At 41.9% G+C, this 23602-nt stretch overlaps 1 protein-coding gene across 4 annotated transcripts in view; it reads right to left on the bottom strand.

Moving 5' to 3' along the window:
- Window positions 1–23602, bottom strand: part of STX2 (syntaxin 2) — a 68653-nt gene continuing 45051 nt past the window's right edge. For 2 of the 4 annotated variants that reach the window (XM_029058316.2, XM_029058319.2), the window contains 7 exons: window positions 22645–22718; window positions 18724–18832; window positions 14778–14851; window positions 14542–14679; window positions 10965–11075; window positions 8062–8189; window positions 1–1853 (listed from right to left, as the gene is read on the bottom strand). In XM_029058316.2, coding sequence (XP_028914149.1) covers window positions 8109–8189; window positions 10965–11075; window positions 14542–14679; window positions 14778–14851; window positions 18724–18832; window positions 22645–22718 — 587 coding nt within the window. In that variant the 3' untranslated portion in view covers window positions 1–1853; window positions 8062–8108. Of the gene's footprint in view, window positions 1854–8061; window positions 8190–10964; window positions 11076–11651; window positions 11660–14541; window positions 14680–14777; window positions 14852–18723; window positions 18833–22644; window positions 22719–23602 lie in introns of those variants that run through there. The other 2 variants (XM_029058318.2, XM_029058324.2) reach the window with 2 other exon arrangements.

The following is a 23602-nucleotide window of genomic DNA, read 5'->3' as shown; positions in this document are numbered from 1 at the left end:
TGACTTCACCAAAAAGGAGATGAATTTTTAATATTGAGCCCTAAAGGAGTGGGCAAAGACTGTTCGTCAGCACACAGTACTACGTTAGCACATATTTCCACAGCCAAGTAGACGTACAAAAAGCCATATAAAGGATTCTGTTCACCACCGTGACATTAGTTCCCTAAGAATCATATTGTAGTAGCCTTTAGGACAAACAGCACATTGCATTTAACTAATGTATAGATCAGCAAGCACATTCTATTGATCTATTTGTTTACACACGAATATTTGGAATGAATATGAGTATGATTACTGAACTTTTAAAGACAGAGCAAGAACGTGGCATTTAGCAAAATAAAATGATCTTTAGAAACCACGTATGAGGCACCTACTGAAATTTAAAACTGTATTAAATAAGGCAGACAGTTTTGAAACTGCTCAACAGTAACTTACTATACATTCACTTTGCACCTTTCCGTTTGGATATAAATATATCTACAGCAAATTCAAAACAAAAGGAAGCAAAAATACAGGCACTTTTACAGTGATATACAGTCACAAAGCTTGGCTTAAAACATGAAAGTTGGCTATATTTTGGATATATTTAAAATATTCACTTCATTTCACAAGTTGATATCTTTATAACTGTACATGCATTACAAACACTTTATTAGTGTTAAGTACATGGAATAAATCTCACAACACAGCAGCACCACGCTAGGAAATGCATAGGAAATAAATTAGGTACTTTATTATATTACCCGAATCAAACCCAGACTTCAAGAAGTATGGGAACTTTTGAAAATTAAGAAATGCCATGTTAATTATGCATAGAACATTAAATGCGTGGCTAATTCATGACCAATTAATTAAGATGGAAATAATCTTTCATATAATTTGATTTGGGATGCATCTGGGATAAGCTATTTTGGGCTACAACACACATATGTACAGTTCACTGCTACATTTTATTTCTAGTTTGAATAATGTGCAAAAAGTACAAAGCTGAATTTTTTTAAAGATCAACTTTACAACGAAGAGACTGATTGTTTATTATTGTGGCTAACAAGAAAGGTAGTAACGAAGGACAGTAATCTGGATTCTCTTCTAAAGAGCTTTCAAAAGATTAATTAATTTAAAAGTCACTATTAACAGAGGCACTTAAATTTCTTTAAGGATACTTCATGGCTGTTATATAATGCGCTGTGTTTAAACACATTGTATTGTAAAGTGAAATGCTTAAGTTTTTTTACCAAGGCAACATTTAGTATTTAAAATGGAAGAGATGTTAATGTATCAAACAGTTAATAGGTGCAAAAATTATAAGCAGCTGTTTGAATAATCGGAATTTTGCCAACAAGAGCTAAACAAGAGTAAATGAAGTACAAAAACTTCTCTTAATTGGAATATATTAGAGGAAGAAAATGAAGGTGCGTAGCTGAAGCGCACTGGCTTCATAAAAGTATTCTTCATTAAGCTTGATATTTTTAACACTGAAATATCCAAAGTGGAATTCTTCAATCATCCATTATTTTAAACCATTAAAAGAAATTTCACACTTTCAAATTTTTGTAACATGTTACAGCCAAAGTGCATTCACTACAATCACTCTGCTAGAGACACATTTAAACATTAGTTCCTCTTAGGTTTTCACCTTGAATTCGCTAATGATCAAATCGGCGTTGGAAGTTACAGATCGTTCTGTTCAAGTATATTTGCCAAAATCACGGTACTGGCTTCTTTGCCAACATGTTGCACATCTCCAAAATTCCTCAGCTCCTGGTAGGTAGTTGCTATGTCAATGTGGTTGCTAGGATAATTCCAAGGATCACAAGCAAAATAGCTACACAAATAATTACGAACATCATTTTCTGAAAAACAAAGAAAAGCTTCAGTTAAAATTTAGCAAGTGGATTAAGAACATTCGCTATCGGCGGGAATACCTATCTATACGTCTCATTTCATCTCACAGGGTTCGGCCAGAGCTTTAGACTTGAATACCATTTGTCAAAGTGTTAACAAAAAGGACACACAGAAAATGATCAGGCAGGTCACAGCAGAAAAGAGAGCCGTGAGGTGGGTTTTTTAGAGTCCATAACCACGTGTGTGTATGTATACACAGACCCACACATACACACCACTGGGCCAGAGGCAGCTGAGAGGTCGAGGTGGATTAGGATGGAGCAGAGGGCAATGGATTCGGCAAGAAGGAAATCACTGTGACCTCTGAGAGGGTGGTTTCTGTGGAGTGATGGGGAGGGAAGCCAGATTTGAGAGGGTCGAGGAGAGAATTTGAGGAGAGAAGAATTTGTGGAGGCGGCAGGTGTAGACAACTCGCTCAAGGAGTTTGAGGAGGAATGGTAAGAGAGAGAGATGGGGTGATAACTGGAGGGAGCCAGTGGACCCAGAGAGAGTTTTTTGGGTTTTTTATTAGAATAGTGGAGAAAATGCCATTGGAGAGTGAACAGTCGAAGACGGAAGTCAGGGAGGGAAGAAGGGAGGAGGCGAACACCTTAATAAGGTGCGAAGGGATGGAGTCAGAGGCGCAGGTGGAGGGGGTGGATTTTGAGATGAGGGAGGAGATCTCCTCTTGAGATACTGCTGGGAGAGATGGGAAAGTTGACAGAGGGGCAGGAGGGGAGAGGGCCTGGAGAGGACCAGGGGAGATTTTAGGGAATGAACAAGGATAGAAAAAGGATGTTGCCGGGCAGAGGAGAGGGCAGAGTTAAAGCAGGCAAGGATGGAGTTGAGGTGGATGCAGTCGGCCTGATATCTAGACTTCTGCCAGCATCGCTCTGTGGCTCGGTTACAGGTGTCAAGGAAGAGGACTGAGGAGGTGCTCCAGGGCTGGGGGTTGGTGGTATGAGATCGATGAAGGGAAGGGGAGCGAATGAGCAGCGTGGCTCAGTGGAAAGAGCCCGGGCTTCGGAGTCAGAGGTCATGAGTTCGACTCCCGGCTCTGCCACTTGTCAGCTGTGTGACTGTGGGCAAGTCACTTCACTTCTCGGTGCCTCAGTTCCCTCATCTGTAAAATGGAGATTAAAGAGTGTGAGCCCCACGTGGGACAACCTGATTACCCTGTATCTCCCCCAGCGCTTAGAACAGTGCTCGGCACCTAGTTAGAGCTTAACAAATACCAACATTATTAATGAGTTGAGTTCATTCAGTCATATTTATTGAGTGCTTACTGTGTGCAGAGCACTGTACTATGCGCTTGAGTTCAGTAGAGAGGGTGGTTTTGAGTGTGTCAGTTGGTCAGCAAGGGAAGGTAACTTGGGTATGGAGACTAAATGGGGCCTGATGACTTGAGAAAATTGGATGAGGTTAAAAGATGGGTGGTCTCTGTGGGGGGAATAGGACGGATAGATAGGACAGAATAGGACAGTGAAAAGCTGCGTGGCTTAATGGAAAGAGCACGGGCTTGGGGGTCGGGGTCGTGGGTTCTAATCCAGCCTCTGCCACTTGTCAGCTGGGTGACTTTGTGCCAATCTCTTAACTTCTCTACACCTCAGTTACCTCCTCTGGAAAATGGGGGTTAAGGCTGTGAGCCCCACGTGGGACAACCTGATTGCTTTGTATCTCCCCCAGTGCTTAGAACAGTGCTTGGCTCATAGTAAGCACTTAACAAATACTGTCATCATCATTATTATTATTATTGTGGGGAGGGAAATGTGAAGAAGAGAAGGCAGGTGAAGGAAGTAGAGGCAGGATAGAGGGATTTCGGCATGAGTGAGGGTAGAGACTGTGATAGTGATAGTCTAGAGAGTGACTGGAGATAATGAGATGGAGTGTGTGTCCAATAATAATAATAATAATAATAATAATAAACATAGGTATTGGTTAAGTGCTTACTATGTGCAGAGCACTGTTCTAAGCGCTGGGGTAGATAGAGGGTAATCAGGTTGTCCCACGTGAAACTTACAGTTAATCCCCATTTTACAGATGAGGCAACTAAGGCACAGAGAAGTTAAGTGACTTGCCCACAGTCACACAGCTGACGAGTGGGAGAGCCGGGATATGAACCCATGACCTCTGACTCCCAAGCCCGGGCTCTTTCCACTGAACCACGCTGCTTCTCTGTCCAAGTAAACATGACCCTTGTCCTTGTGAAGCTTAAAATCTAATGGAAGAGTAAAAAATATTTACAGATAGGAGGAAGTAGATGTGTAGGCGAGTGTCCAAATAGTAGTACATGTACAAAGTACTAAAGATAGTTTTGAGTACATAAGTGCTGAAGTGCATATTTGGGGTGAAGAAGAGAAATTAAATCAGAGAAGTCTTCCGGGAAGAGATATGAATTCAGAAGAATAAGATGGGGAGATCTGTGGTCTTGTGGATCTGAAAAGGAAGAAAGAAGTTCTAGGAAGAGGAAGGATAATAATAATAATAATGTTGGTATTTGTTATGTGCTTACTATGTGCCGAGCACTGTTCCAAGCGCTGGGGTAGACACAGGGGAATCAGGTTGTCCCACGTGGGGCTCACAGTCTTTATCCCCATTTTACAGATGAGGTAACAGACACCGAGAAGTTAAGTGACTTGCCCAAAGTCACACAGCTGAAAAGTGGCCGAGCCGGGATTTTAACCCATGACCTCTGACTCCAAAGCCCGTGCTCTTTCCACTATAAGCAACAGGCCAGAGATGGGAGAGATGAGAATGAGGCAGAGTAAACAGGTTGGCAAGTTGGGGCGTTGTGAGAAGAGAAGACAATTAGGAGGGAGCGGAGTGACTGATTTCCTTAAAGCCAGCGCTCAGGAGTTCCCCTTTGACACTGAGAGGAACGAGTAACCTTAAAGGCGGTTTAGAAAAACGATTTGAGTGTCAGAGGGAAGTAGATGTTGGAGAGGAGAGAGGTAAGGGGAAGGAGAAGAATCAGGTGCCCCGTGTTCAAGCTGGGATATATTATTGCTGCATGGAAGAGCGCAAGGGTTGTTTGGAAGAGATGAAAGATAAGATTCTGGAAATACCGTGGAGGAAATTCCAGAAGTTGACTTAGAAACAGATTGAATAAGGGGGTTAAAAGAGAGAAAGGAGTTAAGACAATGCCAGGGATGTGGGCTTCTGCAATGTGGAAGGTGGTGATGGAATTAATTGTGATGGGAAAATGAGGTGGAGGGAAGATGAAGTTCACACTGAGCTTAAAGTGCAAGTAGGACATCTATGCAGAGTGTCCTAGAAGCAAGAGGAAATGCGAAACAACAGAGGAGGCAAATCAATTAATCAATCAGTGGTATTCACGGAGGACGTACTGTTGCCGAGCACCGTACTAAGAACCCGGGAGAGTACAATGCAACAGAGTTGGTAGACGTTCCTTCTCCACAAGGAATTTACAGTCTAGAGGTAAGAGATCAGACGTAGCAAGCTGGACTGTTGCGCAGAGGACGGAGTTGAAGCCCTGGGAAATGAGCTCTCGAAGGAAGTGAGACAGGAGGGGGCCATTCCCACCTTTTACTGTGGGTGAGAAGCCAAGGAAGAGCCAATGAAAGATGTTGAGAAAGCATGCCAAAAGGTGGAAGGAGAACCGGGAGAGAAATATATTGCTAAAACCAAGACTAGGTAGCACTTCGAGGAAAATCGACCAATGGTATTTACTGAGCGCTTACTATGTGCAGATCTCTAAGCGCTCGGAAGAGTACAACAGAATTTAGCAAACACGTTGCCCGCCCTTAACGAGTCTACAGTCTAGAGGAGGAGAGAGGAGGCCATGGGTCACAGACAGGCCAGAGTCAGAGGTGGATGAGGATAGAGTTCATTATATTTGGGAAGGAGGAGACTATTGATGAGCTTGGAAATGTAATTTGAATGGAGTGAAAGAGGAAGAAACCAGATTGTAGAGGGTCAAAAAGCGACAGTGAATAATAATTGAATGCACAATTCAATAAATGTATTCAACTGTTCATTTATTTAGATTATTTGTAAACAGTTTCATGTCTGTCTCCTACGTCAGAGGGTAAGGTGCTGTGGATGGGGACTATGTTACCTCTTTGTTTTCTACCTTCCAGCTTTTGCTACTAATACTCTCAGAGCACTATGGTTTTGTTTAGTGTTTTGCAAAATACATAGTGCACCAGTGATCCAGTGCAATAAACACCGCCTGGGGTCTGAAAAAAAAAATCAATCCTCCTTCACAAAGTGCTTGACCTACAGGAAGTCATTTTAGGTCCTGGAGAATTGAGTTATTTCAGAGGGTAACACACACCCAAAGTCACTCTCTAGATAGGTTTCTCTTCATTTGCTAATATCCATAATTCTTTGAAAGAAGGCAATATATTCAAGAATGAAAATTTTATTCTATGCCCAATGACAGCTTCTGGAAAAATAGCCTGGTAGATTAAATTAATCATGATATGTATGTACACCAATGAAGTAACATAACATCAGGTCAAAAAAGTTTTAGGCAACTGCTTACTGCATCACTCTAAAGTGAGGGATGGCATTTTTATATCCGGTTTTAATTATCACTCCTCTTTAATGGATTAATATTCAATCTGGCTACTTCATATTCCTATGCAGGAAGTTGAAAAACACTACACTAAGCAATGGTATTTATTGAGTGTTTACTGTGTGCAGAGCGCTTGGGAAAATACAAAAGCGCTTGGGAGAACATAAATCCTGTATTACGAAAACATATTTGGGAGAAAACAAAACAGTATTTTAAAATAGATTTTATAAATAGAAGGCATATTTTGCAATTACGGGAAATGATAAATGTGAACACTGATTTTTCTTGTATATGGTCATATTACTTATGATAGAAATAAATATAATAAAGAATGCTCTTTCTAGCTCCAGGAAGGCAAGACATTTCAGCTACTGAAGTCATCGTGCACTTTTACGGTCATATAAAATGCGATCACACTAAGTAGCTACAGATGAACCGAAACAGGTAAATCACCCTATCTGCAAGAGTACGTGGCTTTATTTCATCTCCCATACAAATACTATTAGCATGCTTAAGCTTTACAATGGAGATGCTTAAATTATAATGCCAGTACTAAATATTAAAAGGGTAGTATGCTCATGAAAGTCACAAAATAGACAAAAAAGTTATATCCCTTATTATGGGTCTGATCGCTTTTACTGCTCAATAATACTGACTTCTACCAAAAGATTTTTCCACAGAGACAACTTCAACAGGGCAGGGAGCAACACTATATCGTAAGGCTCAATAAAAGGAGAGCACGCAAACGGGTGCCCGTGCACGCAGAGCCGTAAGGAAATCCAAGATCCATACCCACGCTATGTACGGTACGTTGCTAATGGCGTGCATAACTGTTCTGCACACAGTAAAGTGCCCAATATGATTGACGGATATGCATAACCAAGATGCGACAATAAGAGAACTAATCCTCTTGTAAATTTCCCTATATTTAGGCACACGTTTATAATTCTCTGATGAAACTGGCTGAGTAGACACTGCTTTAAGGAAAAAACGATCTGACAGTTGTATTTCAAAATAAGGCTATAATTCTTAACAGCAGTATTCTAAGAATACTATGGGGGAAGGCTGCCCTAGTTGTCTTTCTGGATGCTCTGATTATTCAAATATAATGCTTAATAGAATGATTTTTACCGAAACATCTGAAACAATTACGGATGGGATGTATCGAAGTGTAAATTAGAACAGTGCTCACCACTTAGGGCAGTGCTGGGCACACAGTAAGGGCTTAACGAATACCATCATCATTATTATTATTATTATTAAAAAATGATGGCTCTCAACCCGGGAAGGTAATCCAATTTCAGCTCTCAGGACATGCCTCCTAAGTATATTACTGACCTATGACGAGGGAAAAATAAGGATCTTCTATAAAATTCTACGCGTTACTGAAGATTGATCTTACCTAGTGACTACTTTGTTCTTAGGTTTCAAAAATCCTCATTTCTGAAGGTTTGGTCAAATTATCACTAGATGGCATTATTTGCACAATTCATAGGAGAACCTTACACAGGGTGTCCAGACTGTCATTAACGCTACCATTAACATTGACTATTAGACGCAGATAAAACACCGCTATCTAGGCAAAGTACCGAAGTTAAACTGTAACAGAAAAGCGAATTAGTATATTAGTTACTTACTGCCACATTGGCAGAGAGGCATGCATACTGAAGTTATCCACACACCATCAAATGCCAACTGATAAACCAATAATTAGGGCAATTAAGGCAAGCAGCACCAGCGATACAGCAACAATTATCCACTTTTTCTGTCAAAGAAAAGTAAGCCGATTATATCACGGTTCATTTTCAGGTGAAGTGGCCAAACCTACTCTGAAGCTTAAAAATCAAATTATTTATCATAATGAGAACTAGCAGGGCCCAGTGTATAGAGCGGGGGCCTGGGAGTCGGAAGGATTTTGGTTCTAATCCTGCCTCTGATGCTTGTCTGCTGTGTGACCTTGGATAAGTCATTTAGGTTCTCTGTGCTGCAGTAGCCTCACCTGTAAAATGGGGATTAAGACTGTGAGTCCCATGTGGGACAGAGACTGCGTCCAACCTATCTTGTATCTACCCCAGCGCTTAGAAAAGTGTCTGGCACCTAGTACGTGCTCAACAGATGCTATAAAAATATCAAAATTCTAGTTATCTGCTTTCAGTTTAAACCAATACGATCTTAGTCTTGGCATTCAAGTTGAACTAGATTTACTATGGTTAGAATTTAAGACAGAGAACCCGATTACAACGGCAAAAACATCGGCTGTGATCATTTTGCCCTCAAAGAGCCTACTTCGGTTCTCGGGTTTCTGATTAGCACTCATCAAGCTGTGGCCCAATATATAGACAGACCCAGATAGATATGGCACTATATCAACCCCTTCTAGATGTAATAATAACAATGTTGGTATTTGTTAAGCGCTTACTATGTGCTGAGCACTGTTCTAAGTGCTGGGGTAGATACGGGGTAATCAGGTTGTCCTCGTGAGGCTCACAGTCTTCATCCCCATTTTACAGATGAGGGAACTGCGGCACAGAGAAGTGAAGCTACTTGCCCAAAGTCACACAGCTGACAAGTGGCAAAGCTAGGATTAGAACCCATGACCTCTGACTCCTAAGCCCGTGCCTTTCCACTAGCCACGCTGCTTCTCTAGCAGCTCATCGTCGGCAGGGAATGAGTCTCTTTGTTGTTGTTGTATTGCTCTCTCCCAAGTGCTTAGTACAGTGCTCTGCGCTCAATAAATACAACTGAATGAATCATGAGTCACCTTTCTTACTTTGTTTGGCGCTTACTCTGTGCCAAGGACTGTTCTAAGTCCTGGGGTAGATACATAGCAATCAGGTTGGACACAGTCCATGTCCGACGGGGCCTCACAGTCTTAATCCTCATTTTACAGACGAGGTAATGGACGGAGAAGTCAAGAGATTTGCCCAGGATCAAACAGCAGACAAGTGGCCGAGTTGGGATTAGAAATCGTATCCTTCTGACTCCCAGACCTGTGCTCTAGCAAACAGATTGGTTACCTATGTGTGAGATAAATAGTCCTACTTACATTTGGAATCCAACTCACTGATTAAATTCAACCAATATAGGGGGCCAATTAAGTCGTTAAGCGCCACAGATTTCCGCTATAATTTCAGCCAGCATCTTGGAAGATTAACAGAGCAGCAAGGCATGCAATCCCCCAGCTGAGAAGCTAGCTGGAAGTTCACATGCGCTAAAGCTTTCGATATTATAATGCTGGTATTTGTTAAGCGCTTACTATGTGCAGAGCACTGTTCTAAGCACTGGGGAAGATATAGGATAATCAGGTTGTCCCTTGTGGGGCTCACAGTCTTAATCCCCATTTTACAGATGAGCTTACTGAGGCACAGAGAAGTTAAGTGACTTGCCCACAGTCCCACAGCGGACAAGTGGCAGAGCCGGGATTAGAACCAGTCCCACAGCTGACAAGTGGCAGAGCCGGGATTAGAACCCATGACCTCTGACTCCCAAGCCCGAGGTCTTTCCACTGAGCCGTGCTGCTTCCCTTTGGATGTTGGCATCATCATTATTTTAATTAAGAAAAATAAGACCATTCTTTTATTATCCCACTCTGGATTTCACTGAACTCTGGGTGATGTATGGAGTCCGGGAATATCATTAACTCAAACAAAAGATCATCTTTGGCTCAGGTAGCCATCACCCAGAAATGATAATAAATTGCCATAATTTCATGGCAGAGGGAAATATCTTAGTAGAAAAAAAGGCACACAAAATAACCTGAGAAGCCTTGCCAAAGATAATTTAAGAGGAGCTTGGATAAATTCACGGACTTATAATATATTATTGATCCAGTATAAATCACTAAGGAGAACGTTAGGAATGTAGAGGGAAACAGTTAAGGTTTTTGACGGCACATCCTAAACATTCGATCGGTTTTCGAGGAGAAAACTCTCGCTAGTCCTTCAAGCATTCTGCAGCCACTATCAGAAACTGGAACACAGGACTACACTGTCCAATTTTGCTTCTCTGTATTTGTCTTTTCTCATTCGCCTTCACCCCACGGGTTCAAAGATTTAAAAAAAAAAACTATTATAATTACAAACTGTTTCTATGTTGTAAAATTTAAGAATTCTATAAATTTAAAAAATTTGTTCTCAAGGATGTATCTCTTTAAGAAAGGCATTTTAAAAGCATGGAATTTAATAAAAAATGTGTAATAAACGCCTGTAATCCTGAGGTATACCGCTAATCCACAAAATCACTCTCAAAATATGTTTTTAATGAAAATACATATTTTCCTTTTTCCAAAATTAAAGACCCTTTTCTTTTATGGATATAATTTTTAAAGAATTGACAACTGAAAACCTGAAAATTAAGTAATGCCACTAGAACGATACATCTTTTGCAGCCTGACTTAGCTGTATTTAAAGCTAGAAAGCCTTCACTGGCAGTCTTATTTGTGGCAATTTACTTAACAACAGATCAGAATTCTGTATTATGGCTACAAGCGTGTAATGACAAAATAGAACAAATATAAACGTCTTTGGTAAAATGTACTTACCCTTCGTGCTTTGCTTTGGTATTTAACAGCTTTTTTAGTTTCTTCTTTAGCATGCTCTACATAGTCTGATGCGTTCATAACATTTTTTTCTATATTGTTGATCATTTCGCCCTTAAAATAAAATTTGGAAATTAGAGGTGCAATTTCAGATCATTTAAATGGGAACCTGAGGAAGACTACACATAACATCAATAATGTTCTTTGGTATGAAAGAGGCTGTGCAACGGATTAATGTCTAACATTTTTTCTTGCATTCAAATGGGAAAAGGAAGGGTGAAGCCATTACAGACCTGCCAAAATACATTTTACCTCAACTTAAAAAAATATATAATAAAAAAGCTACGGCAGGCAAAATTTCAATTCAGATATTAAAGGCATATCTACGAGAGTACAGATACGTTTTAATATCTAAAAGTTCAACCTTCAATAGCTATTGAAGATGAACACAATAATGGCAAGGAAGCTTAGTCTTTGGGGCAAAAAACAAATCTTATTACAAGGCATACATAAGCACATAAAATGGCTTGTTTTTCAAATGGAAGAAAAGTTCTTTACTGGTTCTTTATATTTCCCTGCACCAAATGCAGCTCAAGTGGGGATATTGCTTAGGATGAATTAATGAACAAAATTTCAAAATCAGATGCATATTCAGTGAAATGTTCGTGGAGAAAAATGCATTTGCATTACCTGGATTTCTGTCCACCGGTAGACATAATTAGCAGCAGTAAATAGTAAAGCATTGAAGAGTGACCACAGGTAACTCTGTTCATTCACATACAAATTTAAACAAACTGGTACATTTTTCAAGGTCGTTTACATGGTTACTAATATCGCTGAAAAGGATGTTCCATGTCCTTGGGAAAGGACAGATTAAGCTCTACAAATTTAACACCACATGGAAGTATTCTAAACTGGCTTTTAAAAAGAAATCTCAAGACCCACATAACGGCACTAAGGTAGAGAAACAAATTGTACTTAGAAGGGTGCGCTGTTAAATGTTTTACTAATGCAGTTCGGTTATATTCATTATACGTCAATGCAACTAGTTGAAATAATCGAGAAATCAAGGGCATTATTTCCCAACCGTGCACATCCATTCCCAACCCACCCAACTTTCTGACTCATTCACAGCCACGGGCAGTACAAAGGGTGAGCGATGAAGTCACTCAAATTTTTGTTTAAGGATACAGCCTGTAAATCCCTCAGTCTCCTCCAACCTATCGAATGGTCAACAGAAACAGAATAAAAACTGATAGTTCTCACATCACTATGATGCTTACCATCATGCATCACCGTAAAGCTCCCTGTCGTCCGCAAACCAAGTTATAGGGCAAATCTGACTATCGAGTGCTTCATGTATTAGAACTGAGAGGTATTTTTCCAAATCATAAGAGGCCTAAACCCCAGAATACCAACTAGACAAGTTTGATAGAAATTCAATTCAATTATGCAAATAAGTCAAGCAAGCATTTAAAATGTTCTGGGTCCTATTGGGCTTTAAAGAAATTGTAAAGATGTCCATTAAAAAAAATACTTAGTTAACTGAACAAAATTAGATATACGCTCAATTCCAATTATTGTCCAAAATAGAATCCTGCCAGGGCTAAGCAGAAAGTTGAATTTAGCCAGATTGCGTTGAATGCCCCGCAATCAATTAATAGTTCAATGATATTTGACTGCTTACTGCGTATTGAGAAGCAACGTGGCTCAGTGGAAAGATCCCGGGCTTTGGAGTCAGAGGTCATGGTCTCTATTGCCGGCTCCGCCGCCTGTCAGCTGTGTGACATTGGGCAAGGCGCTTGACTTCTCTGTCCCTCAGTACCCTCATTTGTAAAATGCAGATTAAGACTGCGAGACCCACTTGGAACAACCTGATTACCTTGTATCTCCCCCAGTGCTTAGAACAATGCTTGGCACACAGTAAGCGCTTAACAAATACCCTCATTTAGAGAAGCAGCGTGGTTCAATGAGAAGAGCCCGGGCTTGGAAGTTAGAGGTCATGGGTTCTAATGCTGGCTCCGCCACTTGTCAGCTGTGTGACTTTGGGCAAGTCACTTAACTTCTCTGGGCCTCAGTTACCTCATCTGTAAAGTGGGGATTAAGATTGTGAGCTCCACGTGGGACAACCTGACTACCTTGTCACCCCTGCCCCAGCGCTTAGAACATTGCTTGGCATATAGTAAGCGCTTAACAAATACCATTATTATTACTATTATTATTACTGCGTGCAGAGCACTCCACTAAGTGCTTGGGAAATGCAACAGAGTTGGGAGATGCAATCCATGCTCACAAGGAACTTACAATTTACAGGTGCCTCACAGCTTCCTACATCAGAGTTTTCCACCTAGGGGGCTACCAGGTGGTCGCTAAAGCACCCTGAATGGAAAGTCAATGGGGTCTAAACCAAACAGGTCCAGACCTCTCTTCCAAGAGTTGCCGCTAAATACGGAAACTCAGCACATGCGTGGTTAACTTTCCCCTAGCCCCCCGCACCCTACACTCTGGGACTACAACTTCCAGCGGTTGGTGGCGGCAACCACGAATGCGGGGGGGGGGGGGTCCTCAAATTGAGTCCTAGGCCACAGTGGTTTGGCTCACTCACTTTGGGTCCATCTCCAGCCCAAATTGGCCTCAGATACTGAAGCCTGGGGTGCCGCTCACGGTCACTAGATAAACAGATTTTCAGTTTATGGAGGGCTCTAATTGAAATTTCTGATTAGCTAAACTGGCCTTTGCCCCAGTTATTTAATAAATTTGATGTTCTACAACACATTTGGCCAGCAGGTCAAAAGTTATCAAGTGGTTTGAAAGCAGTGGCAAATTCTCATAGTTCCTGGCCTAGAATGGTACTTGAATTTAGGGCAGTCATTTGTATGGTTTTATGCAGGGCAGTCTGTTTTTCAGCTGGTCTCTCCCCCTAGCCAGAGCTGACACAGTACCCTAAGTCTTTAGGTCCAATATTTTTATTCTAAATGTCCTCGCAAAGGTGCATCGGCGGCCAGCCTACCTCGGTATATTTTTAAATTACACCTTACAACCTAAAAACTATAGGAACACATTGAAGTTCAGTCACCAGTGTATTGAGTTTTCTGGTAATACCACGGTGGCTTGGAGCTGCTTGCTCCAGAAATAGCACAGTCACTAAGTAAAAAAATGCTTTTTTAAATAAAGAAAAAAGAAGGGAAAATAACCTTAATGCCTCCGGGCAACAAGTGATGAATCCAACTGCAAATTTTTCTTCATTCTCATGATTTCCCTCCCTGCCCTTTCTAATTCCTTCGATTTATCCCAGATCCACTCCACACCCAGGTCCACTTCTTGCCCCATGCATCCAAACCCTTTACATTTTTCTTGATGTAATCCTACTTCAGCTTTCTAATCACCCAAGTGGATTACTTGAGTTTCACAGGAGCTAATTATAAAATGACAAACTCCACAGTGGATTAAATACAAGATGATAATGCCCAACAAAGGATTTCTGTGGTGGTACCCTCTGTATTCAAAACTCAGAATCAAAGAAATGGGGAAATCAAAGTTTTCAAATAGATTAAGGATATGGGACGATTTCATTACCTACCTGAGTCTCAACAAACATCGCCATGTCCATAAACATTTCGTGTAGTTCTCGTATACTGGACTCCAGTTTCATGATATCTTTGTGGCGTGACTCAATTTCATTGAGTGCTTGTCTAGTAATTTGCGAATCTGATATAATCTTTGGAAAGGAAAATTAAGAAATAGATAAACGGTGGTGGCACTCGAAAGGGAAAAAGGCATATGTAAATTTGATTACGATTTGTATACCGTACATACATCAGAAGTGAAAATGGAAGGATTCCCACTTTCCAACATCTCTTCCAGTTCTTCATCAGTGGTGCTTTTTCCAGCTAGGAAAATTCAGTTAGACTGTCAATCACTTTGCTCAAAAAGTTGAAAAAAACCAACTTAGCACTACTAGCCAACTCTACTTAATCATACTTTCAATACAGCTTTTTAAAAAAATTCTGTAGATAAATGAAGTTATAAAAATGACAGTAACTATATGAAAAGTAGCCTAGCCATCTGCAAGGGATTTCTTCTTGTTTGGAGGTGAGCAGCACATTCTACTTGAGGAATATGAATGTCTTTTTAAAGGAAGTCTTGGCATTCTTTGCGACAGACCACTCTGAGAGAAATCAACAGGTGTCAAATGTGGATCACATCTGCCTAACAAGGGCCACTATACATGTGCTTTAATATAAGGGAAGGCCTGTCTCTTGTTCGGTTTTCTATCCCCTACTTGAAGATGTCCAGAATTTGGATGGTCTTTTTGTCTCCTGTCACAAACTGGACTGATGGTTTAAAAAAAAAAAAGAGAGAGAGATGTCTCAGTTCTTTGTCCTGAGTCACGAATGATAGGCCTGAACCCCCATCATCATGAAATCACAATCTGGATTATTTTTCTGTGGGTGCTCACACTGAAAAGTCATCTACCAGTCTTGGCCCTCCCCAGCTTTATTCGTTTTTCCCGGTATTTGTCCACATCGTCATGATATTTCATCACCCAGAAGACTTTAATGTTAACAGCAAACTTGAAGAAGTTAAACAAAACCGGTTTTAGCATTGATCCCTGGGGAATTACATTATTTACACTTCTCCATCCTGAAAAGCGGCCCCTATCTTCACCAGGTTTCCTATCTTTTAGCCAGTTTGCCATGTATGGCAGAACATCTCCTCCAATCCTAATGATAAGGATAATAATACTGGTATTTATTATTTGCTTAATATATACCAAGCACCATAATATGCACTGAGGTAGATATAAGAAGAGCAGGTTGGACAAAGACCTGCCACACATTGGGCTAACGGTCTAAGAGGGAATCAATCAATCGTATTTATTGAGCACTTACTCTGTACTGCACTGTACTAAGAGCTTGGGGGAGAACAATATAACAACAGACCCATCCCCCATCCACAAAGACCTTACAGTCTAGAGGAGGAGACAGATATTTATATAAATAAGCTACGGATACGTACATGAGCACCGTGGGAGTGAGGATAAAGGGAACAAATGAGGGCGATGCAGAGGGAATGGGAAAATAGGACAAGAGGGCTTAGTCAGGGAAGGCTTCTTGGAGGAGATGTGCCTTCAATAAGGGCTTTGAATAATAATAATAATGATGGTACTTATTAAGCGCTAATATGTGCCAAGCACTGTTCTAAGCGCTGGGGTAGATACAAGGTAGTCAGGTTGTCTCACGTGGGGCTCACAATCTTAATCTCCATTTTACAGATGAGGTCACTGAGGCACAGAGAAGTTAAGTGACTTGCCCAGAGTCACACAGCTAAGTGGCAGAGATGGGATTAGAACCCACGACCTCTGATTCCCCAACCTGTTCTCTTTCCACTATGCCACGCTGAAGGTGGGAAGAGTAATTCTTTGCCGGATATGAAAAGGGAGGGCGTTCCACATCCGAGACCGGACACGGGTGAGAGATCAGACAAGACTGAGGAACAGTGAGTAGGTTGGCATTAGAGGAATGAAGTGTGGGGGCTGGGTTGTAGTAGGATAGAAGCAAAGTGATGTAGGAGGGGGCAAGGTGATTGAGTTCTTTAAAGCCAATGGTAAGGTGTCTCTGCTTGATTTGGAGAAGAATGGGCAACCACTGGAGGTTCTTGAGGAGAAGGGAAACATGGACAAGACTGGAAGCTCACTGGGGGCAGGCAATGTGTCTATTATATTATACTCACTCAGGCACTTAGTACAGAGCTTTGCACATAGTAAGCTCTTAATAAATAATCTTGATGGACCAAAAGATTGAGCATTTCTGAAGAAAAATGATCCAGGCAGCAGAGTGAAGAATGGACTGGAAGCGGGGCGAGGCAGGAGACGGGGAAGTCAGCAAGAAGGCGGATAGAGTCGTCAAGGCAGGATAGGATAAGAGCTTAGATTAACTTGATAGTAGTTTGGATGAAGAGGAAAGCGGACATGTGAGCGATGTTGTGAGGACTGAACCAACAAGATTTAGTAACAGATTGAATATGTGGGTTGAATGAGAGATGAGTCAAGGAAAACACCAAGGTTACGGGCTTGTAAGACGGGAAGGATGGTGGTGCCGTCTACAGTGACGGGTAAGTCGGGGGAGGACAGGGTTTGGGTGGGAAGATAAGGAGTTCCGTTTTATAGATGTTAAGTTTGAGGTAACGGGAGGATGTCTGGAAGGCAGGAGGAAATCTTAAGACTGCAGAGAGGGAGAGAGAGATCGGAGCTGGAGATGTAGATCAGGTGCGGAGAAGGAAAACAATACTTTATTCCCATTTTTTTTTTTGGTATTTGTTAAGTGCTTACTATGTGCCAAGCACTGTTCTAAGCGCTGGGGAGGATACAAGGGAATCAGGGCATCCCACGTGGGGCTCACAATCTAAATCCCCATTTTACAGATGAGGTACCTGAGGCCCAGAGAAGTTAAGTGACTTGCCCAAAGTCACACAGCTGACAAGTGGCTGAGGCGGAATTTGAACCCACGACCCCTGACTCCCAAACCTGAGCTCTTTCCACTGAGCCATGCTGCTTCTCTTAAAAAAAAATGGAAATAAAATATTTGTTTTACAGAAGAGGTAACAGAGGCACAGAGAAGTTAAGTGAATTGTCCAAGGTCTCACAGTACACTTACTTGGTTTTGGGGTTTGTTTTTTTTAATTATTTGATATGGAACCTTATCAAGGGTCTTTTGGAACACTCTGTTCTTTCCACATGCTTAATGAAACTTTTAAACTCTTCTGAAAATTAGTGAGTCATGATTATCCCTTACATACTATATTGGTTTCCTTCAACACGTTGCATTTTTTAAAATCCTCCCAAATCTTAAAATCTGGTTTTGGGTAATCCGAATCCTATTCCATGTGGTCTAGTGGAAAGAGCCTGGGCCCGGGAGGCAGAGGATTTGGTTTCTGATATCGGCTTTGCCACCTATCTGCTCTGTGACCTTGGCAAAGTCACAACTTCTCTGTGCCTCAGTTTCCTCACCCGTAAAACAGGGGTTCAAGGCTCGTTCTCCCTCCTTCATAGACTGTGAGCCCATTTGGGATGGGGATTATATCCAACCAGATTACTCTGTATCTGACCTAAACTATTTGGCACAGGGTAAGTACATCACAAATGCCACAATTATAAATGATCATTTCTACAGGTTTGCCAGATATAGAGGTGAGACTCCTCATGTAGAGTTCTCAGAAAATTCCCTGGAACCTTTTGTAGAGATGGGAGATATACTGACCATCTGCCAATTCCTCAAAACAATGGCCATTTGTAAAGACAAGATACAAGCTTTTGCCACAGTTCTTTCTATGGTCTTTAAACTGTTGATTTAAAAGCACAGTTTCAATAAATTTCATTAATGCTAAATCCAAATTTTAGAAAATTACCACCTTCATTCTCTATTTCAGTGCAAATGAACTATTACAGAACTTTTTTTTGCAAAAATGATTGTTAAAAAGCTTTCTTAAATCTGGTTCTACAGAAACATATCAGGTGTAATTTAATATTACGTAAATTACAAGATCCTTTCGACTTGTTTCAGAAATGGCTTATTTGGGGGGTGCAAAATTGCAGAGATGTTTTAAAGAATAAGGCAGCCATGAAGGGTCTGTATTTTTTAAATTCTTGCCTAATTGAAACTGGGATTACTTCTGCAAGATGAACTCACATGTCTTATATAGAGGCTTTATTAAATTTATACCAAAGAATTCCACGTGAGAGCAAAAATTTCACTTGGCTTACTAATTTCTAGCTGACGTTGTATCCGTCCTTTGCTTCGTTCCCGAAACAGAGTTTGGGTTTCATTATATTCTGTCATGACGTCCACAAACTTTCGAGACAGAACTGAATGCTATGAGAGGAAAAAAAGGTTAGATTTTATGTTACATACTGTTCATTCATTCATTCAATAGTATTTATTGAGCACTTACTATGTGCAGAGCACTGTACTAAGCGCTTGGGATGAACAAGTCGGCAACAGATAGAGACAGTCCCTGCCGTTTGACGGGCTTACAGTCTAATCGGGGGAGACGGACAGACGAGAACAGTGGCAATAAATAGAGTCATGGGAAAGAGCATCTCGTAAAAACAACGGCAACTAAATGGAATCAGGGCGATGTACATTTCATTAACAAAATAAATAGGGTAATGAAAATATATACAGTTGAGCAGATGAGTACAGTGCTGAGGGAATGGGAAGGGAGAGGAGGAGGAGCAGAGGGAAATGGGGGGAAAAGAGGGCTTAGCTACAGAGAGGTGAAGGGGGGGTGGTAGAGGGAGTAGAGGGAGAAGGGGAGCTCAGTCTGGGAAGGCCTCTTGGAGGAGGTGAGCTTTAAGTAGGGTTTTGAAGAGGGGAAGAGAATCAGTTTGGCGGAGGTGAGGAGGGAGGGCGTTCCAGGACCGCGGGAGGACGTGGCCCAGGGGTCGACGGCGGGATAGGCGAGACAGAGGGACGGTGAGGAGGTGGGCGGCAGAGGAGCTGTATTTAGAGGAAAATATCTGTGGGTAAGTGAAACTAATACTAAACTAACACACAATTTCTCCCAACAGAGTAACTGGGATATTGGGGTTTAAGTAGTTTTGAAGGCAACCTAGGGCACGAGAGCTTTAAAATAAATACTAAATGCCTAGTTCTTGGCTATGCATCCCAAAACATTTTATATGTGTGGGGTTTTAATTTAAAATATAATTTTTTATTACCAATTGGTGGTATTTATTAAGTGCTCGAGTGAAAAGCACTAGATGAAGTACTTGAGAGAGTACAACCCGACCCTCATCTTCCCTGCCAAGACACATAAGTCCTCCACCTTAAAAAGAAAACAAAAAACCAAAACAAAAAACTCAGACTACTTCCTCAGTACCTCACTTAGAGGTATGATGAAGCAGTTACCATATTCTTGTACACGCCTGATGACTTTATATGTTTTTACCCTGTTTCTGGCCTACCCTCTTCACCTTCTAAAAATAATTATGCCCATTCTTCTTCCCTCCCTGCCCGCTATCTTCATTCAATAGATCACTCTATGAACGTTCCTTCCCTTCTGCTTTCAGGCTTGCTCACTTTACCCTCAGAGTAAAAATGTCTTCTCTGGATCCCACTTCCCCGTCACTCCATCTCCCTGCTCTCATTCCTGTCCAAACTCCTCAAGCATCTTTATTCACCTATCAATCAATGGATTTATTGAGCACTTACTACGTGTAAGGCACTGTACTACGCACTTGGGAGAGTACAGTACACCAGAATTAGCACACACATTCCCTGCCCACAAGGAGCCTGCGGTCTAGGAACGAGCTTAGTGCTACTTCCACCCTCTGATCTTGACCTTCTCCTATCTGGTTTCCACCGCTTTCACTCCACTGAGACCACGCTCCCCCAAATCACTAAGGAGCTCCTCCTTGCCAAATCTAACGGAATCTAATCTATCCTAAATCACCAGATTGTCGTTGACACGGCGGACCTTTTTAACCTTGATTTTACCACTATGCTACAACCTGCTCCTCAAAAATCTCCAGGGATTGTCCGTCCATCTCCACATCAAACATCAAACAAAAACCTCACCGCTGGCTTTAAAGCACTCAATCATCTTGCCCCTATCTATCTCACCTCGCTACTCTCTGAGTCCTTGACTCAGTCCTTGACTGAGTCCTTGACAGAGTCCTTGACTCAGCTCTCTCATTCACCCGACACCACCCCACTCCAACACCTGCCGGTCTCACCTATGCAATCCGGCCAAGATCCACCCTCTCCTTTCCACCCAAACAGCTATCGTGCTGGTACAAGGTCTCATTTTATCCCAACTGGATTATTGTGTCAGCCTTCCCTCTGATCTCCCTTCCTCCTGCCTCTCCCCACTCCAGTCTATTCTTCATTCCGCTGCCCGGATCATCTTCCTGCGGAAACGCTCTGGGCATGTCACTCCCCTCCTCAAAAATCTCCGGTGGTTGCCTATCGACCTCCACACGAAACAAATACTCTTCACTCTTGGCTTCAAAGCTCTCTATCCCCTTGCCCCCTCCGACCTCTCCTCCCTTCTCTCTTTCTACTGCCCACCCCGTACGCTCAGCTCCTCTGCCGCTCACCTCCTCATGGTCCCCCGTTCGTGCCTGTCCCGCTGTCTACCCCTGGCCCACGTCCTACCACTGCCCTGGAATGCCCTCTCCCCTCACATCCGCCAAACTAACTCTCTTCCCCTCTTCAAAGCCCTACTGAGAGCTCACCTCCTCCAGGAGGCCTTCCCAGACTGAGCCCCCCCCTTTCCCTCTGCTCCCCATCCCCTCCACTTCCCCCCTCAATCTCCCCACCCTCTGCTCTTCCCCCTTTCCCTCCACTCAGCGCTGTGCTCATTTGTATATATTATTTATTACCCTATTTATTTTGTTAATGAGGTGTATATCTCCTTGATTCTAGTTATCTTGGTGATGATGTCTTTTGTTTTATTCTGCTTTGCTTTGCTGTCTCCCCCATTTAGATTGTGAGCCCTTCATTGGGCAGGGATTGCCTCTATCTGTTGCCACATTGTAATAATAATAATAATAATGTTGGTATTTGTTAAGCGCTTACTATGCGCAGAGCACTGTTCTAAGCGCTGGGGTAGATACAAGGTAATCAGGTTGTCCCACGTGAGGCTCACAGTCTTAATCCCCATTTTACAGATGGGGTAACTGAGGCACAGAGAAGTTAAGTGACTTCCCCACAGTCACACAGCTGACAAGCGGCGGAGCTGGGATTCGAACCCATGACCGCTGACTCCCAAGCCCAAGGGCTTAGTACAGTGCTCTGCACATAGTAAGTGCTCAATAAATACTACTTAATGAATGCTCTCCTGCAACAACCCTGCCTGCACACTTCACTCTTCTAATGCCAAGCTTCTCTGTACCTCGATCTCCTTTACCTCTCCGCCGAACCATTATATGCCCCTGGCCTGGAACGTCCTCCCTCCTCTAATCCAACAGACAACTGCTCTCCCAGAAGCAGCACAGCGTAGTGGCTACGGCACGGGCCTGGGAGTCATGGGGTCATGGGTTCTAATCGTGGCTCCACCACTTGTCTGCTCTGTGACCTTGGGCAAGTCACTTCACTTCTCTGTGCCTCAGTTACCTCACCTGTAAAATGGGGATTTAGACTGAGTCCATGTGGAACACGGACAGTGTCCACCCCGATTTGCTTGTATCCATCGTAGAGCATAGTACAGTGCCTGTCACATAGTAAGTGCTTAATAAATACAATTATTATCATTATTCCTTTCTTCTTCTCCCACACTCTTCTGCATCAACCTGACTTGCTCCCTTTATTCATCCCCTCTCCCAGCACCACAGAACTTATGTATATATCTGTAATCTATTTATTTATATTAATGAGGTCTTTCCCTATAGACCGTAAGCTCGTTATGGACAGGGAATGTGGCTATTATTATAGTGTACTCTCCCAAGCGCTTAGTACAGTGCTCTGCACACAGTAAGCACTCAACAAATACAACTGAATGAGTGAATAAGGTTAATACAGATAATATTTCTTAAATTAAAGTTCTACCCCGAATAGCATAGAGAACTTTTTATTGAGGAATCTTAACTGCTTCTCCACCTCAGGTTTCACAAACTAACTCAGAAAAAGGATGTGATTGTTTCGAAACTTTGCCGGAGATAGGAACGAAGCAACACTCCTACCTGTGTTTTTCGTATTCGGAGATCTACTGAAGTTCGGTTGGCGTTCTCATCTTGATCGAAACTCTGCTCAATAGCTGAAAGAAAATGCAATGAAGAATTGATTACAAATGAAAAAACATTTGTGAAAAAGAGGTTCTGCAGTTGTGCTTGGTAAAATGGTGAAGGCGCGTCTTTTCTTCGGTCTTTGTAGGACTGAATTCTAGAGCTGAAACAGATTTCAGAGATGATCTGGCCTAGCCCACTGCTAGATAAATGGTGAGACCATAAAGGAAAGAAAAGGATCTATGTTTTATTTTGTTCTGTTGTCTCTCTCCCCCGTTTAGACTGTGAGACCATTGATGGCTACGGATTGTCTCTATCTGTTGCCGAATTGTACGTTCCAAGCGCTTAGTACAGTGCTCTGTACATAGTAAGCGCTCAATAAATACAACTGAATGAATGAATGAATTATTCCCTTAAAGATCTCCAGGGATGGATGTTTGTCAAATTCATTCGTAGCCCATTTCAATTTTCGTGTACAACCCAAACCTCTCCTGTTTTATTTGACCCTCAGGGACACGAAAAATAATCGGTCAACCTCTTCCCCATAAAAACCTTATAACTGTTTGAAAGTTACAAAATCAATCCCTTGGTCTTATTTTGGATAGAAAATCTGAATTCCTTTCATTTCTTTTTGCCCGATGAACTTAATTTTTGCTGCTCTTCTCTGGACCAGGGACCTCAAGGTCCTTCTCAGGCTTTTTAAAGTGCAGTGACCCAAACATAACTTTCTAACAGAGGACAGAATTGCTTTCTGGCCCATGATGGTGAGATTAAGACTGACACAACCCAATATCTTCTCACGTTGGCTGTCTTCGGTAATGGCAACACACTGCCAGTTCATATTTAGCTTCTGGTCAACTCTGACCTTTTACTGCTGCATTGGGGCCTGGTCCGTCTTTCTCCGGCTTGTATTTGT

This window comes from Ornithorhynchus anatinus, chromosome 2, assembly GCF_004115215.2.
Source record: "Ornithorhynchus anatinus isolate Pmale09 chromosome 2, mOrnAna1.pri.v4, whole genome shotgun sequence".
Classification (NCBI taxonomy): domain Eukaryota; kingdom Metazoa; phylum Chordata; class Mammalia; order Monotremata; family Ornithorhynchidae; genus Ornithorhynchus; species Ornithorhynchus anatinus.
The sequence above is the reverse complement of the archived record's forward strand: the minus strand, read 5'-3'. Positions and strand labels throughout refer to the sequence as shown.